At 45.5% G+C, this 16,483-nt stretch overlaps 1 protein-coding gene across 1 annotated transcript in view; it reads right to left on the bottom strand.

Moving 5' to 3' along the window:
- The window catches only part of LOC139420510 (aryl hydrocarbon receptor repressor-like), a 114,724-nt gene that overhangs the window by 2,177 nt on the left and 96,064 nt on the right, over positions 1–16,483 (bottom strand). Inside the window, exons 5-8 of the mRNA XM_071170716.1 lie at positions 5,544–5,633; positions 2,813–2,930; positions 2,290–2,423; positions 1,325–1,530 (exon numbers count right to left, since the gene is read on the bottom strand). Coding sequence (XP_071026817.1) covers positions 1,325–1,530; positions 2,290–2,423; positions 2,813–2,930; positions 5,544–5,633 — 548 coding nt within the window. The remainder of the gene's footprint in view (positions 1–1,324; positions 1,531–2,289; positions 2,424–2,812; positions 2,931–5,543; positions 5,634–16,483) is intronic.

Here is a 16,483-nt window from a genome sequence, read left to right as displayed (position 1 = left end):
ACCTATATTCTAGTGTAGTGATGATGTCTCCTTCTGTTCTAGTGTAGTGATGATGTCTCCTTCTGTTCTAGTGTAGTGATGATGTCTCCTTCTGTTCTAGTGTAGTGATGATGTCTCCTTCTGTTCTAGTGTAGTGATGATGTCTCCTTCTGTTCTAGTGTAGTGATGATGTCTCCTTCTGTTCTAGTGTAGTGATGATGATGTCTCCTTCCTTACCTATATTCTAGTGTAGTGATGATGTCTCCTTCTGTTCTAGTGTAGTGATGATGCCCCCTCCTTACCTATATTCTAGTGTAGTGATGATGCCCCCTCCTTACCTATATTCTAGTGTAGTGATGATGCCCCCTCCTTACCTATATTCTAGTGTAGTGATGATGCCCCCTCCTTACCTATATTCTAGTGTAGTGATGATGCCCCCTCCTTACCTATATTCTAGTGTAGTGATGATGCCCCTTCCTTACCTATATTCTAGTGTAGTGATGATGCCCCCTTCCTTACCTATATTCTAGTGTAGTGATGATGTCTCCTTCTGTTCTAGTGTAGTGATGATGATGTCTCCTTCTGTTCTAGTGTAGTGATGATGTCTCCTTCTGTTATAGTGTAGTGATGATGCCCCCTCCTTACCTATATTCTAGTGTAGTGATGATGTCTCCTTCTGTTCTAGTGTAGTGATGATGTCTCCTTCTGTTCTAGTGTAGTGATGATGATGTCTCCTTCCTTACCTATATTCTAGTGTAGTGATGATGTCTCCTTCTGTTCTAGTGTAGTGATGATGATGTCTCCTTCTGTTCTAGTGTAGTGATGATGTCTCCTTCTGTTCTAGTGTAGTGATGATGTCTCCTTCTGTTCTAGTGTAGTGATGATGTCTCCTTCTGTTCTAGTGTAGTGATGATGATGTCTCCTTCCTTACCTATATTCTAGTGTAGTGATGATGCCCCCTCCTTACCTATATTCTAGTGTAGTGATGATGCCCCCTCCTTACCTATATTCTAGTGTAGTGATGATGATGCCCCCTCCTTACCTATATTCTAGTGTAGTGATGATGATGTCTCCTGTTCTAGTGTAGTGATGATGCCCCCTCCTTACCTATATTCTAGTGTAGTGATGATGCCCCCTCCTTACCTATATTCTAGTGTAGTGATGATGCCCCCTCCTTACCTATATTCTAGTGTAGTGATGATGCCCCCTCCTTACCTATATTCTAGTGTAGTGATGATGATGTCTCCTGTTCTAGTGTAGTGATGATGCCCCCTCCTTACCTATATTCTAGTGTAGTGATGATGATGTCTCCTGTTCTAGTGTAGTGATGATGCCCCCTCCTTACCTATATTCTAGTGTAGAGATGATGCCCCCTCCACTCTTGTGCTTGCCCCTCATCATCATGTTGTTCATCTTCATCTCAGTGATGGAGGGCAGCAGAAGGGGCACGGCCACACAGAACAGGGCCAGCTGGGGGGGTAGCGGGGCCCCCGAGCCCCACTTCCTCTTCTGTCCTTGGAGGAACTTGAGTCGGCCCTGGATCTGCATGGTCTGTCAGAGGGAGACGAGGTCAGAGGTTACAAAGTGGAGTGTTTTAGCGCACACTAAAGAACGTGGTCATGTCAAGAAGTTATTTTTTGCTAGATGCCATTTAGAAGCTTATACTTTGTAGCGAAATAATAATTTTAAAAAAAAATAATTATGGCATACAACTTGTCGATCTCAGCACTTTTAATTAATGAGGAAAAATAACGTATTTGATTGAGACAAAGCCAAGTTTTCATTCAGTCACAACAGCCTAGAGAATAAACAGCACGACCATAGTTGTGACACCGGGAAACTGAATTCTGTACAGTCATTTTTTTTTTTATCTCTATCTCTCCTCCCACATCCTATTTGAAATAACTTGCAGACTAAACACCTCATGACCCTGTCACGAAGCATTATGACCATCCTGTATCACTTTACTTGGATTAAGAAAATGCACTTATTGACACGGTTTGACAGGAGGAACTCTGTTGACCTTTCCAACTTCAAGCCGCATCAATTTCCACTGTTATATCCAAACCTCCAAACGGATCGTCAGACCTATGGGAGGTGGACCAACGGCTCTAAATGGCAAATACATCTGTGTCCAAGCACCAAATCCCTTGGCCTGTTATGTGCGGGATAGGGGCACATTCTATTTATACCTACACTCAAGCTACAATTTCAGCAAATATTTTTCATCTGGGGAAGTTAATCCCAGTCAGCTCTCATTAGAAGTATCGTGGCTGGCTGGGGTCTCTGGGCAGGGTTCATCTGACTCACCAGGAAGCCCGAGGTGCTGTCCAGCAGGCAGCGCACGCGAGACATGAAACAACGGTTGAGAAAGGAGGAGAACTCAGGAGCGACTTCCCCCGTCTCCTGAGAATGAAACAGGCTGCTCACCACCAAGTCTTCATCTGTATAGTAAAATACAAATATTCACTACAATATGCAGATTTCCAGTTTTGTACAGTAGACAAGACCTAAAAAATACGCACAAGTGAACATTGCAGAGTAAATCTCACACACACACACACCATCTCTGGCGTGGAGAGGGCATCATAGTTTTAGTGGGGACTTTCCACTCATACTTTGGCCATTAATCACAGAGTCTGCTTGGTTGTTGTGAATAGAGAATAACATTTGGTGACTCTTTCTTTTTTTTCTTTCTTCGAAACGAATAAACAGTTGCAGTCTAGTCTGTTTAATGAATCAGTACTCGTTGCTCGCTCACTCCCTCTGTTACTAGGCAGAGGGCCTCCCTCTGCTAAACCCCCCGTACTGTTGCTGGTACTTATATACACACCAGTTCCTGAGACTAAGTGGTGCTGGCTGGGGTTCATGGCCCAGTGGAGCTGTCTTCTGAACTCTTGCCGGTCGTCCACATGGACATAATCAAAGACGTTTTGGTGCATCACATCCGTCTGCATGAGGGGAGAGAGAGAGAGACAGAGACAATAAGGCAACGAGGCCCCCCCCCAGAACCTATAACCTATAACCCCACGAGCTCATTACCAGATCGCCCTCTGCTTGAAGTATTGATGGGATTCAGGGTCGTGGCCTATTGTGTTGGCAAACAGTGGTGCCCTCGCCACTTAATCTCTGCCGCGGGTTCACTGGGTCGGCCCGACGGTCTCACACGCAGACCCAAAAATATCTGTAATGGGTCTGGTTAACAGGCTGCTAATGGTGTGATTTTGTATGACTTTCAAAGCTGGATAAAATCTTGTTTAGGTCATTTTGTATCTGGAATAACTTTGAAAGAAATACATTTCACTTTTTTTTTTTTTTTTTTTAAGAATGTGACTGTCTGAAGTGTAACATATTGCAGTGAATGACTTCACACAACTTGAGTTAAATTGGGTATTCAGAGCAATATCCTCAAACAGCTCTTAAAAAAAACAGTGACATATTTACTGAAAGATTCAGTAAAGAGCAGCTGGTTGTTGTTGCCCATATGTTTTTTATTTGTATTTGTGTTGCTGCTGAATTCCTCAAGGCCACAGAACGGACCCCACTGATTCCCCTACAGTGGCTCTTGGCTCTCCAATGTCACCGAATCACGGGGAGGAGGGGGGGCCAAAGAGTGCAAGCCTTGTTTGTTCCAACATTGCGTGACACCAGCTCCCTAAAAGCAGAGCAGCCCAGCCCTCCTGAAAACAAGGCCCTTTTTACAACCCAGCCCAAATGTGTAATGCCTCTCTCTTAACCAGCAATAGCTGTGCTTTCTGTCAGGGAAATTACAGATTCCAACTGAAATATTCAACCTCCCCCCCCATAACTTCCACATTGGAGACATGCAAGTGTTCTTTTTTTTTTTAACAAGATTTTTGCACATGGCAAGAGCCAACACAGCTCCCAGCGGCAGACAGATCAGATGTTTATTGTGTGAGGTTCTCTCTAAAACAGAATAGCGATGTTTTCCCTGGATCCTCGAGTTTTCATTTTCAAAATGCGTAATTACAAATGGAACAAATAGGATCAAAGCAACAACACTGTCTCAGCACCGTTTCAGCGGGTTTTCTCGCCGGTGTCGTCCCTAGAAACGCTCCTACATTTTGTCTCCCGTGTTGCATATTAGTGTCTGTTTGTCTGTCTTCACTATGGCTTCTTAATTATGATGAGAAAAGATTAACAATGTGTTCGACTCCACCTCATAAAAAATGGAGTGATAGCCTTCCTTCTTCAAGATCCCTTTTACCCTGTACAAATCTCCCACTTTACCATCACCAAAGCCCCCCAGACCATCACCCCCGGACCATCACCCCCGGACCATCACCCCCGGACCATCACCCCCAGCCCATCACCCCCAGACCATCACCCCCAGACCATCACCCCCAGACCATCACCCCCAGACCATCACCCCCCAGACCATCACCCCCCAGACCATCACCCCCCGACCATCACCACCAGACCATCACCCCCAGACCATCACCCCCGGACCATCACCCCCGGACCATCACCCCCAGACCATCACCCCCAGACCATCACCCCCAGACCATCACCCCCAGACCATCACCCCCGGACCATCACCCCTAGACCATCACCTCCAGACCATCACATTGTTTCATCAGACACTTTTTCACACCCAACTGCATCAGACAAACAGATAACAGTAGTAAGCTGCGATTTGAAGAGTCAACTTTGTGTGTCTGTGTGTACATATGAGTTGAAGTTTGTTTTGAGCCGACTACACGTCATAAAAATTATGAATTGAATGGTTCAGGTGAACGATGATTCACACTGCGTGATCTATCGTGTGAGTGTGTGTTCATACTCCCTTCTTACCCGGAAGGAGCCCCCAACCCTGTGACCTGGTGTGAAGAGACAGTGGCCTTTGACTGACACCTCCACACGTTGTATTTTTATCTCACCTTTATTTAACTAGGCAAGTCAGTTAAGAACAAATTCCTATTTACAATGACGGGCCTTACACCGGCCAAACCTGGGCCAATTGTGCGCCACCCTATGGCACTCCCAATCACAGCCGGGTTGTGATACAGCCTGGATACGAACCAAGGTGTCTGTGGTGACGCCTCTAGCACTAGAGATGCAGTGCCTTAGACTGTTGCACCACTCGGGAGCAATGCAGAAGGTCTCGGGGTCACTAGGTCTCCGACTGACACCTCCAGATTGTCACCAGGTGTGACTGTATATTAATCTGGGTGTCTGATTGCCCTGGCCATTGGGACAGCAGTCTCTACCACGCTGACACTGGGTGTAGTGACCCCTGTCTCAACTCACCACTGTCTATGGGGGGGGGGGGGGGGCTCTCTCAATGTGCAGAGTACACACACACACACAGTCCCTCCACTTTACATGGCATAATAACCTGTCTGTTACCCTTAGTCACTGCTCGACAACTGTTGTAAATGTCAGCAGAAATACCTTTAAATTAAGACCAGTTATCTAATCTGTATACCCTGGAGTACCATTCTTGTCAAAATAAAAATAAACATTAAATTAATAATAATAATAATAACAATAATAATAATAATAATAATAATAATAATAATAATAATAATAACGAGACATACCTGATGGAAGCCCAAATAGTCAACGATGTTTGAGGAGGAAAAGAAAACCATTCCATCGCTGCTCACCACCAACGCAAAGCCAGTAAGGGACTAGAAGGGGGGGGAATAGAGGAGACCAACATCAGTTTGTATTAATCACGATACTAATAAGAGGCTCTTGGCTCTTGGAGCTTGGTTTATCTTGTTTGGCTTAATGGCAATTTAATATCACAGATATGAGGGTGAATATTTCCTCATATTATATGTGTCTTCCAAGGAACAGGATGTCCACAGGATGTCCACAACTGAGGTAGGAGGGAGGGAGAGAGAGAGAGAGAGAGAGAGAGAGAGAGAGAGAGGGAGAGAGGAGAGAGGGGAGAGAGAGAGAGAGAGAGGAGAGGGGGGAGAAAGAGGAGAGAGCGAGAAAGAGAGAGGAGAGAGAGAGAGAGAGAGAGAGAGAGAGAGAGAGAGAGAGAGAGAGAGAGAGAGAGAGAAAGGAGAGAGAAAGAGAGAGAGAGAGAAAGAGAGAGGAGAGAGAAGGAGAGAGAGAGAGAGAGAGAGAGAGAGAGAGGAGAGAGAAGGAGAGAGAGGAGAAAGAGAAAGAGGTAAGGAAGGTTTAGCAGAGGAAAAGGTTCCCCAAACTGTAATTGATGAACTTCCAGTGTTTGTACTTGGTGATCCCCGGCGATCGCGTGACTGGTGCTGTGCTCCTGCCAGACCCTGTCACCTCCAGTTTACTGTGAGCAACACCAGGTCAGCTCTGGCTGCTACACTGCTCTACTCCTGGCTAGTACTGGGACTGTTCTACTCCTGTCTAGTACTGGGACTGCTCTACTCCTGGCTACCACTGGGACTGCTCTACTCCTGTCTAGTACTGGGACTGCTCTACTCCTGTCTAGTACTGGGACTGCTCTACTCCTGGCTAGTACTGGGACTGCTCTACTCCTGTCTAGTACTGGGACTGCTCTACTCCTGGCTACCACTGGGACTGCTCTACTCCTGTCTAGTACTGGGACAGCTCTACTCCTGGCTAGTACTGGGACTGCTCTACTCCTGTCTAGTACTGGGACAGCTCTACTCCTGGCTAGTACTGGGACTGCTCTACTCCTGTCTAGTACTGGGACTGCTCTACTCCTGTCTAGTACTGGGACTGCTCTACTCCTGTCTAGTACTGGGACAGCTCTACTCCTGTCTAGTACTGGGACTGCTCTAGTACTGGGACAGCTCTACTCCTGTCTAGTACTGGGACTGCTCTACTCCTGTCTAGTACTGGGACAGCTCTACTCCTGTCTAGTACTGGGACTGCTCTACTCCTGTCTAGTACTGGGACTGCTCTACTCCTGGCTAGTACTGGGACAGCTCTACTCCTGGCTACCACTGGGACTGCTCTACTCCTGGCTAGTACTGGGACAGCTCTACTCCTGGCTAGTACTGGGACTGCTCTACTCCTGGCTACCACTGGGACTGCTCTACTCCTGGCTACCACTGGGACTGCTCTACTCCTGGCTACCACTGGGACTGCTCTACTCCTGGCTACCACTGGGACTGCTCTACTCCTGTCTAGTACTGGGACTGCTCTACTCCTGTCTAGTACTGGGACTGCTCTACTCCTGGCTACCACTGGGACTGCTCTACTCCTGGCTAGTACTGGGACTGCTCTACTCCTGTCTAGTACTGGGACTGCTCTACTCCTGTCTAGTACTGGGACAGCTCTACTCCTGTCTAGTACTGGGACTGCTCTACTCCTGTCTAGTACTGGGACTGCTCTACTCCTGGCTAGTACTGGGACTGCTCTACTCCTGTCTAGTACTGGGACTGCTCTACTCCTGTCTAGTACTGGGACAGCTCTACTCCTGGCTAGTACTGGGACTGCTCTACTCCTGTCTAGTACTGGGACTGCTCTACTCCTGTCTAGTACTGGGACTGCTCTACTCCTGGCTAGTACTGGGACTGCTCTACTCCTGGCTAGTACTGGGACTGCTCTACTCCTGGCTAGTACTGGGACTGCTCTACTCCTGGCTAGTACTGGGACTGCTCTACTCCTGGCTAGTACTGGAACTGCTCTACTCCTGTCTAGTACTGGGACTGCTCTACTCCTGGCTAGTACTGGGACTGCTCTACTCCTGGCTAGTACTGGGACTGCTCTACTCCTGGCTAGTACTGGGACTGCTCTACTCCTGTCTAGTACTGGGACTGCTCTACTCCTGGCTAGTACTGGGACTGCTCTACTCCTGTCTAGTACTGGGACTGCTCTACTCCTGTCTAGTACTGGGACAGCTCTACTCCTGTCTAGTACTGGGACTGCTCTACTCCTGGCTAGTACTGGGACTGCTCTACTCCTGTCTACCACTGGGACTGCTCTACTCCTGTCTAGTACTGGGACTGCTCTACTCCTGGCTAGTACTGGGACTGCTCTACTCCTGGCTACCACTGGGACTGCTCCAATTGCTGTTTGGGTGTGTGTTGATCTAGGTTTCAATGGTTGTGTGTGTGTGTGTGGGTGCGTGCGTGTGTGCGTGCGTGCGTGTGTGCGTGCGTGTGTGTGGTGTGTGTGTGTGTGTGTGTGCGCATGTACTGTATATAGTCCATGATGGATAAAGGGTGGTCTGAACTGGTCTGGTGTGGTAGCTGGTAGCTGTCAGTTGCCTGAGCTGTCCCGTGTAGATAGGTTAGTAGAGCATGGAGTTTGCAACGCCAGGGTTGTGGGTTCGATTCCCGAGAGGGACCAGTATTAAAATGTATATCCTCAATACTGCAAGTTGCTCTGGATAAGAGAGTCTGTTAAATGTCAATGTTTTGTTGTCCCTCGGTGGCCACCCAAGTACAAGCCCTTTTGCTCCCTGCTCTCTCCTACACTGCCAATCATTCCTCTCATACAGAGAGAGGTACAACACAACATAGACAGCCACTGGGCTTCTGTTTTAATACAACATAGACAGCCAATGGGCTTCTGTTTTAATACAACATAGACAGCCAATGGGCTTCTGTTTTAACACAACATAGACAGCCACTGGGACTTCTGTTTCTCAGGCTCCATCCCTTTCCTCAACCTCCAACCAACATAGCACGCCTCAGACTTCAACAGGCTTCTGTTCTTTGTCAACTTCTTTCATCCCCATTACCGTGCCTTCACCTCCCTAGTACTCCTTGCCTTGTGCCTTCACCTCCCTAGTACTCCTTGTCTGTGAGTGACGGGCATATTTAACCGTTTTATTGAAAAGCAAACTCCAGGGCTGTGTGGTGCATTCTCAAAACGGTCGTCCCATTATATTAGTGAACGAGTTGTGATGCCTTGCAGGAGAGCTACGCGTCGACGACCTCATTTAGAAGGAAACGTCTGGATGACGACATGTGACTCCAACAACAGTACAGGAAAGGTTCATGCAACGAGGCCGCAGCCCCACAAAAATACTACTCTGAAATAATCTATTTTCCACCATGAACAACTAACACCCTTGACATTTCAGTGTTGCTTAATGAAAGGTCTAATTCCACGGAGCAACATTTGTATTTGATTTTGTGTGTAGATAAAGACGTTAAAACCACAATAAACAAAACAAAACAAAAACATTCAAAATATTACCAACATTTTATTTTATTTTATTAAAAAACGTTTTTTTTTTTCAATTCAATTGACTACTGATCCTCCACAGGAAAACGAGAACAAAGAACCTGCTCACAGATTCCAGGGAGACACTGAGGAGATCTACCGTGGTAAATCTAAGGTGATGGAAGCTATCTCTCACTGCTCTGTGACAGATCCTTACAGGGTGAGATCACTTCACTGGCATGCCATTTAATCTACGCTCACTGCTAATGTACTAATGCAGGTACTGCCTGCAGACGTGTGTGTGTGTGTGTGTGTGTGTGTGTGTGTAGTGGTGTGTGTGTGTGTGTGTGTGTGTGTAGTGGTGTGTGTGTGTGTGTGTGTGTGTGTGTGTGTGTGTGTAGTGGTGTGTGTGTGTGTGTGTGTAGTGGTGTGGTGTGGATGAAGACAGTGCTTGACAGGTTTAAACGGCACACTCCTGGAACTGTGAGACTGCTGATCTGGCCCAGTAAATGCACTTTCACTCCCCCAGCGACCAGCGATGCTGTCACCAAGCACTGCTCAGCAAAAAACAGCAGGCCTGTGCGTGACAAGCTACTCTATGAATATCTATTACTGTTCTGTAATGCATAGCGGATATAGGACATGGTGTGCATGATTAGTAAATATCTTGTAGTACAGGAAATGGTGTATATATATTAGTAAATATCTTGTAGTACAAGAAATTGTGTTTATATATTAGTAAATATCTTGTAGTACAGGAAATTGTGTTTATATATTAGTAAATATCTTGTAGTACAGGAAATTGTGTTTATATATTAGTAAATATCTTGTAGTACAGGAAATTGTGTTTATATATTAGTAAATATCTTGTAGTACAGGAAATTGTGTTTATATATTAGTAAATATATTGTAGTACAGGAAATTGTGTTTATATATTAGTAAATATCTTGTAGTACAGGAAATTGTGTTTATATATTAGTAAATATCTTGTAGTACAGGAAATTGTGTTTATATATTAGTAAATATATTGTAGTACAGGAAATTGTGTTTATATATTAGTAAATATCTTGTAGTACAGGAAATTGTGTTTATATATTAGTAAATATCTTGTAGTACAGGAAATTGTGTTTATATATTAGTAAATATCTTGTAGTACAGGAAATGGTGTTTATATATTAGTAAATGTTTTGTAGTAAGCAGGAAAACTTTTGAAGTATTCACAAGGAAGATATACACTCAGTGGCCAGTATATTTACACAGGGCACCATTGGGAATGAGACCCTGGTCTACCCTGAATAAATACCAGTTCATCAAAAATCATTCAAATATGAGGTACACCATCCTGTTCACGAAAATGGATCGCTCCAACAGACACGTGACGTGGCTTGGCTTGCTCTATAAAGCAGGCAGACAGGCATCAAGACATTCAGTTACTGTTGCATTGAACGTTGGAATGGGTAAAACGAGAGACCCATGTGACTTTGAGCGTGGTATGATGGTCAGTGCCAGGCAGCGCCGCTTCTAGTATCTCAGAAACGGCAGGCCTCCTAGGCTTTTCACGCACGAAAGGGTCTAGGGTTTACCAAGAACGGGTCTAGGGTTTACCAAGAACGGGTCTAGGGTTTACCAAGAACGGGTCTAGGGTTTACCAAGAACGGGTCTAGTGTTTACCAAGAACGGGTCTAGGGTTTACCAAGAACGGGTCTAGGGTTTTACCAAGAACGGGTCTAGGGTTTTACCAAGAACGGGTCTAGGGTTTACCAAGAACGGGTCTAGGGTTTTACCAAGAACGGGTCTAGGGTTTACCAAGAACGGGTCTAGGGTTTTACCAAGAACGGGTCTAGGGTTTACCAAGAACGGGTCTAGGGTTTACCAAGAACGGGTCTAGGGTTTACCAAGAACGGGTCTAGGGTTTACCAAGAACGGGTCTAGGGTTTACCAAGAACGGGTCTAGGGTTTACCAAGAACGGGTCTAGGGTTTACCAAGAACGGTGCGACTAACAAAAAGTGTGAGAAAACAACTCGTTGATGAAGGTCGAAGGAGAACGGCAAGAGTCGTGCGAACTAACAGGTGTTCATTCCTCTCATACAGAGAGAGGTACAACACAACATAGACAGCCACTGGGCTTCTGTTTTAATACAACATAGACAGCCAATGGGCTTCTGTTTTAATACAACATAGACAGCCAATGGGCTTCTGTTTTAACACAACATAGACAGCCACTGGGACTTCTGTTTCTCAGGCTCCATCCCTTTCCTCAACCTCCAACCAACATAGCACGCCTCAGACTTCAACAGGCTTCTGTTCTTTGTCAACTTCTTTCATCCCCATTACCGTGCCTTCACCTCCCTAGTACTCCTTGCCTCGTGCCTTCACCTCCCTAGTACTCCTTGCCTCGTGCCTTCACCTCCCTAGTATGTGTGTGTGTGTGTGTGTGTGTAGTGGTGTGTGTGTGTGTGTGTGTGTGTGTGTGTGTAGTGGTGTGTGTAGTGGTGTGTGTGTAGTGGTGTGTGTGTAGTGTGTGTGTGTGTGTGTGTGTGTGTGTGTGTGTGTGTGTGTGTGTGTGTGTGTGTGTGTGTGTGTGTGTGTGTGTGTGTGTGTGTGTGTGTGTGTGTGTGTGTGTGTAGTGGTGTGTGTAGTGGTGTGTGTGTAGTGGTGTGTGTGTGTGTGTGTGTGTGTGTGTGTGTGTGTGTGTGTGTGTGTGTGTGTGTGTGTGTGTGTGTGTGTGTGTGTGTGTGTAGTGGTGTGTGTAGTGGTGTGTGTGTAGTGGTGTGTGTGTAGTGGTGTGTGTGTGTGTGTGTGTGTGTGTAGTGGTGTGTGTGTGGTGTGTGTGTGTGTGTGTGTGTGTGTGTGTGTGTGTGTGTGTGTGTGTGTGTGTGTGTGTGTGTGTGTGTGTGTGTGTGTGTGTGTGTGTGTGTGTGTGTAGTGGTGTGGTGTGGATGAAGACAGTGCTTGACAGGTTTAAACGGCACACTCCTGGAACTGTGAGACTGCTGATCTGGCCCAGTAAATGCACTTTCACTCCCCCAGCGACCAGCGATGCTGTCACCAAGCACTGCTCAGCAAAAAACAGCAGGCCTGTGCGTGACAAGCTACTCTATGAATATCTATTACTGTTCTGTAATGCATAGCGGATATAGGACATGGTGTGCATGATTAGTAAATATCTTGTAGTACAGGAAATGGTGTATATATATTAGTAAATATCTTGTTGTACAAGAAATTGTGTTTATATATTAGTAAATATCTTGTAGTACAGGAAATTGTGTTTATATATTAGTAAATATCTTGTAGTACAGGAAATTGTGTTTATATATTAGTAAATATCTTGTAGTACAGGAAATTGTGTTTATATATTAGTAAATATCTTGTAGTACAGGAAATTGTGTTTATATATTAGTAAATATATTGTAGTACAGGAAATTGTGTTTATATATTAGTAAATATCTTGTAGTACAGGAAATTGTGTTTATATATTAGTAAATATCTTGTAGTACAGGAAATTGTGTTTATATATTAGTAAATATATTGTAGTACAGGAAATTGTGTTTATATATTAGTAAATATCTTGTAGTACAGGAAATTGTGTTTATATATTAGTAAATATCTTGTAGTACAGGAAATTGTGTTTATATATTAGTAAATATCTTGTAGTACAGGAAATGGTGTTTATATATTAGTAAATGTTTTGTAGTACAGGAAAGGGTGTATATACATTAGTGCATGTCTTGTAGTTGAGGAAATGGTGTATATACATTAGTAAATGTCTTGTAGTAAGCAGGAAAACTTTTGAAGTATTCACAAGGAAGATATACACTCAGTGGCCAGTATATTTACACAGGGCACCATTGGGAATGAGACCCTGGTCTACCCTGAATAAATACCAGTTCATCAAAAATCATTCAAATATGAGGTACACCATCCTGTTCACGAAAATGGATCGCTCCAACAGACACGTGACGTGGCTTGGCTTGCTCTATAAAGCAGGCAGACAGGCATCAAGACATTCAGTTACTGTTGCATTGAACGTTGGAATGGGTAAAACGAGAGACCCATGTGACTTTGAGCGTGGTATGATGGTCAGTGCCAGGCAGCGCCGCTTCTAGTATCTCAGAAACGGCAGGCCTCCTAGGCTTTTCACGCACGAAAGGGTCTAGGGTTTACCAAGAACGGGTCTAGGGTTTACCAAGAACGGGTCTAGGGTTTACCAAGAACGGGTCTAGGGTTTACCAAGAACGGGTCTAGTGTTTACCAAGAACGGGTCTAGGGTTTACCAAGAACGGGTCTAGGGTTTTACCAAGAACGGGTCTAGGGTTTTACCAAGAACGGGTTTAGGGTTTACCAAGAACGGGTCTAGGGTTTTACCAAGAACGGGTCTAGGGTTTACCAAGAACGGGTCTAGGGTTTACCAAGAACGGGTCTAGGGTTTTACCAAGAACGGGTCTAGGGTTTACCAAGAACGGGTCTAGGGTTTACCAAGAACGGGTCTAGGGTTTACCAAGAACGGGTCTAGGGTTTACCAAGAACGGGTCTAGTGTTTACCAAGAACGGGTCTAGGGTTTACCAAGAACGGGTCTAGGGTTTTACCAAGAACGGGTCTAGGGTTTTACCAAGAACGGGTCTAGGGTTTACCAAGAACGGGTCTAGGGTTTTACCAAGAACGGGTCTAGGGTTTACCAAGAACGGGTCTAGGGTTTACCAAGAACGGGTCTAGGGTTTTACCAAGAACGGGTCTAGGGTTTACCAAGAACGGGTCTAGGGTTTTACCAAGAACGGGTCTAGGGTTTACCAAGAACGGGTCTAGGGTTTTACCAAGAACGGGTCTAGGGTTTACCAAGAACGGGTCTAGGGTTTACCAAGAACGGGTCTAGGGTTTACCAAGAACGGGTCTAGGGTTTACCAAGAACGGGTCTAGTGTTTACCAAGAACGGGTCTAGGGTTTACCAAGAACGGGTCTAGGGTTTTACCAAGAACGGGTCTAGGGTTTTACCAAGAACGGGTCTAGGGTTTACCAAGAACGGGTCTAGGGTTTTACCAAGAACGGGTCTAGGGTTTACCAAGAACGGGTCTAGGGTTTACCAAGAACGGGTCTAGGGTTTTACCAAGAACGGGTCTAGGGTTTACCAAGAACGGGTCTAGGGTTTTACCAAGAACGGGTCTAGGGTTTACCAAGAACGGGTCTAGGGTTTACCAAGAACGGGTCTAGGGTTTACCAAGAACGGGTCTAGGGTTTACCAAGAACGGGTCTAGGGTTTACCAAGAACGGGTCTAGGGTTTACCAAGAACGGTGCGACTAACAAAAAGTGTGAGAAAACAACTCGTTGATGAAGGTCGAAGGAGAACGGCAAGAGTCGTGCGAACTAACAGGTGAGCCACAAACAGCTAAAATAACGGTGCAGTACAACAACGGTGTGCAGAACGGCATCTCAGAACGCACAACTGGTCGGTCCTTGTCACGGATGGGCTATTGCAGCAGACGAACACACCGGGTTCCTATCAGCTAAAAACAAGTAGAAGCGGCTCCAGTGGGCAACGCCATCACCAACACTAGATAAATCCCGGGTTCCTGTTGCGTCATGCTGATGGGCGAGTCAGGATTAGGTGTAAGCCGTATGAGTCCGTGGAACCATCCTGCCAGGTGTCAACGGTACAGGCAGTGAGAGGTGGTGTCCTGGTGTGGGGAATGTTTTCCTGGCACACGTTAGGTCCCTTCATCCCTTGACACATTCATAGAGCCTTTATGTAGTTCACCGGTGTGTTAATAAGACTCGCTATAAGCATTTATAACAGCTCATAACTCTTTACAATACATTACACACAGATGGTTCATAGACATAGCTGTCACTTGTCTTCATGATTCAGTACTCCAGCCAAGTCCTCTGATATCATATCTCTAAACCAGACGCCAGAATCCCTTTCATGTGGAGAGAGAGAAAGAGAGAGAGAGAGAGAGAGAGAGAGAGAGAGAGAAAGAGAGAGAGAGAGAGAGAGAGAGAGAGAGAGAGACAGAGAGAGAAAGAGAGTGACAGAGAGACAGAGAGAGAGAGAGAGAGAGACAGAGAGAGACAGAGAGAGACAGAGAGAGAGACAGAGAGACAGAGAGACAGAGAGAGACAGAGAGAGAGACAGAGAGAGACAAAGAGAGAGGTTCATGGAATTCCAACAGCATTAGATCATGGAAACTTGCTACTGGCCTGGACTAGAAAACATTTCAAATTCAAAGTCCAAATACTCTCATGGCTCCTATATATGAACACATTACAAAACATACTCTCATTACATTTGGAAAAGGCAGAGCGCTGATGGAGAGAGAGACTGGGGGGGGGGGCGACATGTCTTTGTTTAACTTCACACACATTTGCTTGTTTTCCTGCTCACATTGTCACCGCCAGATCAAAGCGTGAAAGCCAGGGTCACGGCACAGTGAAAAAGAGCTGTTCCTGGTATTCAGAGTCATCTGTGGCAGCCGTCGGGGAGAGAGAGAGAGAGAGAGAGAGAGAGAGAGAGAGCGAGAGGGGAAACTCACTGGCATTCTTTCGCTGCCCCAGTGGAGCCCGTTGCCACAGCAACGGCTAACACCGCGAAGCGAGTAATTTTTCAAGTCATGCAACAAGAGGTGACATATTATTGCCAATAAACTCCTTGTTTATGGCCTGTGTTGTGCCAGCCGGACACATTAACCTTAACCTTAGCCTTGGGGTGGCAGGTAGCCTAGTGGTTAGAGCGTTGGACGAGTAACCAGAAGGTTACAAGATCAAATCCACGAGCTGACAAAGTAAAAAAAAACAGTTGTTCTGCCTCTGAACAAGGCAGTTAACCCACTGTTCCTAGGCTGTCATTCAAAAATAAGAATTTGTTCTTAACTGACTTGCCTAGTTAAATAAATAGAAAATGTACCTTAACCTCATTGAGTTCTTCTCTGGAGGTGAATGTACAGTACCAAACATAAGGAACACCTTCCTAATATTGGGCTGCACCCCCTTTTGTCTTCAGAACATCCTCAATTCTTCAGGTCATAGACTCTACAAGGTGACGAAAGCGTTCCACAGGGATGATGGCCCATGTTGACTCTAATGCTTCCTTCCCACAGTTGTGTCAAGTTGGCTGGATGTCTTTTGGGTGGTGGACCATTCTTGATACACACAGGAAACTGTTGAACGTGAAAAACCCAGCAATGTTGCATTTCTTGACACTTAACTCTATTAACTTGCCAATTCACCCTCTGAATGGTCACACATACACAATCAATCAAAATGCTTCTTTAACCTGTCTCATCCCCCTCATCTACACCAGGGGTCTCCAACAGCTACCAGCCAAACAATTCTGTACGTACATGCAATTTTAACGTGTTCCATCGCAAACTGTCATAAACAAATCTCAGACAACGCAAGCTCCCAGCGCAACTTGACA

The sequence above is a fragment of the Oncorhynchus clarkii genome, chromosome 11 (genome assembly GCF_045791955.1).
Source record: "Oncorhynchus clarkii lewisi isolate Uvic-CL-2024 chromosome 11, UVic_Ocla_1.0, whole genome shotgun sequence".
Lineage (NCBI taxonomy): Eukaryota > Metazoa > Chordata > Actinopteri > Salmoniformes > Salmonidae > Oncorhynchus > Oncorhynchus clarkii.
This window is presented reverse-complemented; position numbering and strand designations above follow the sequence as displayed.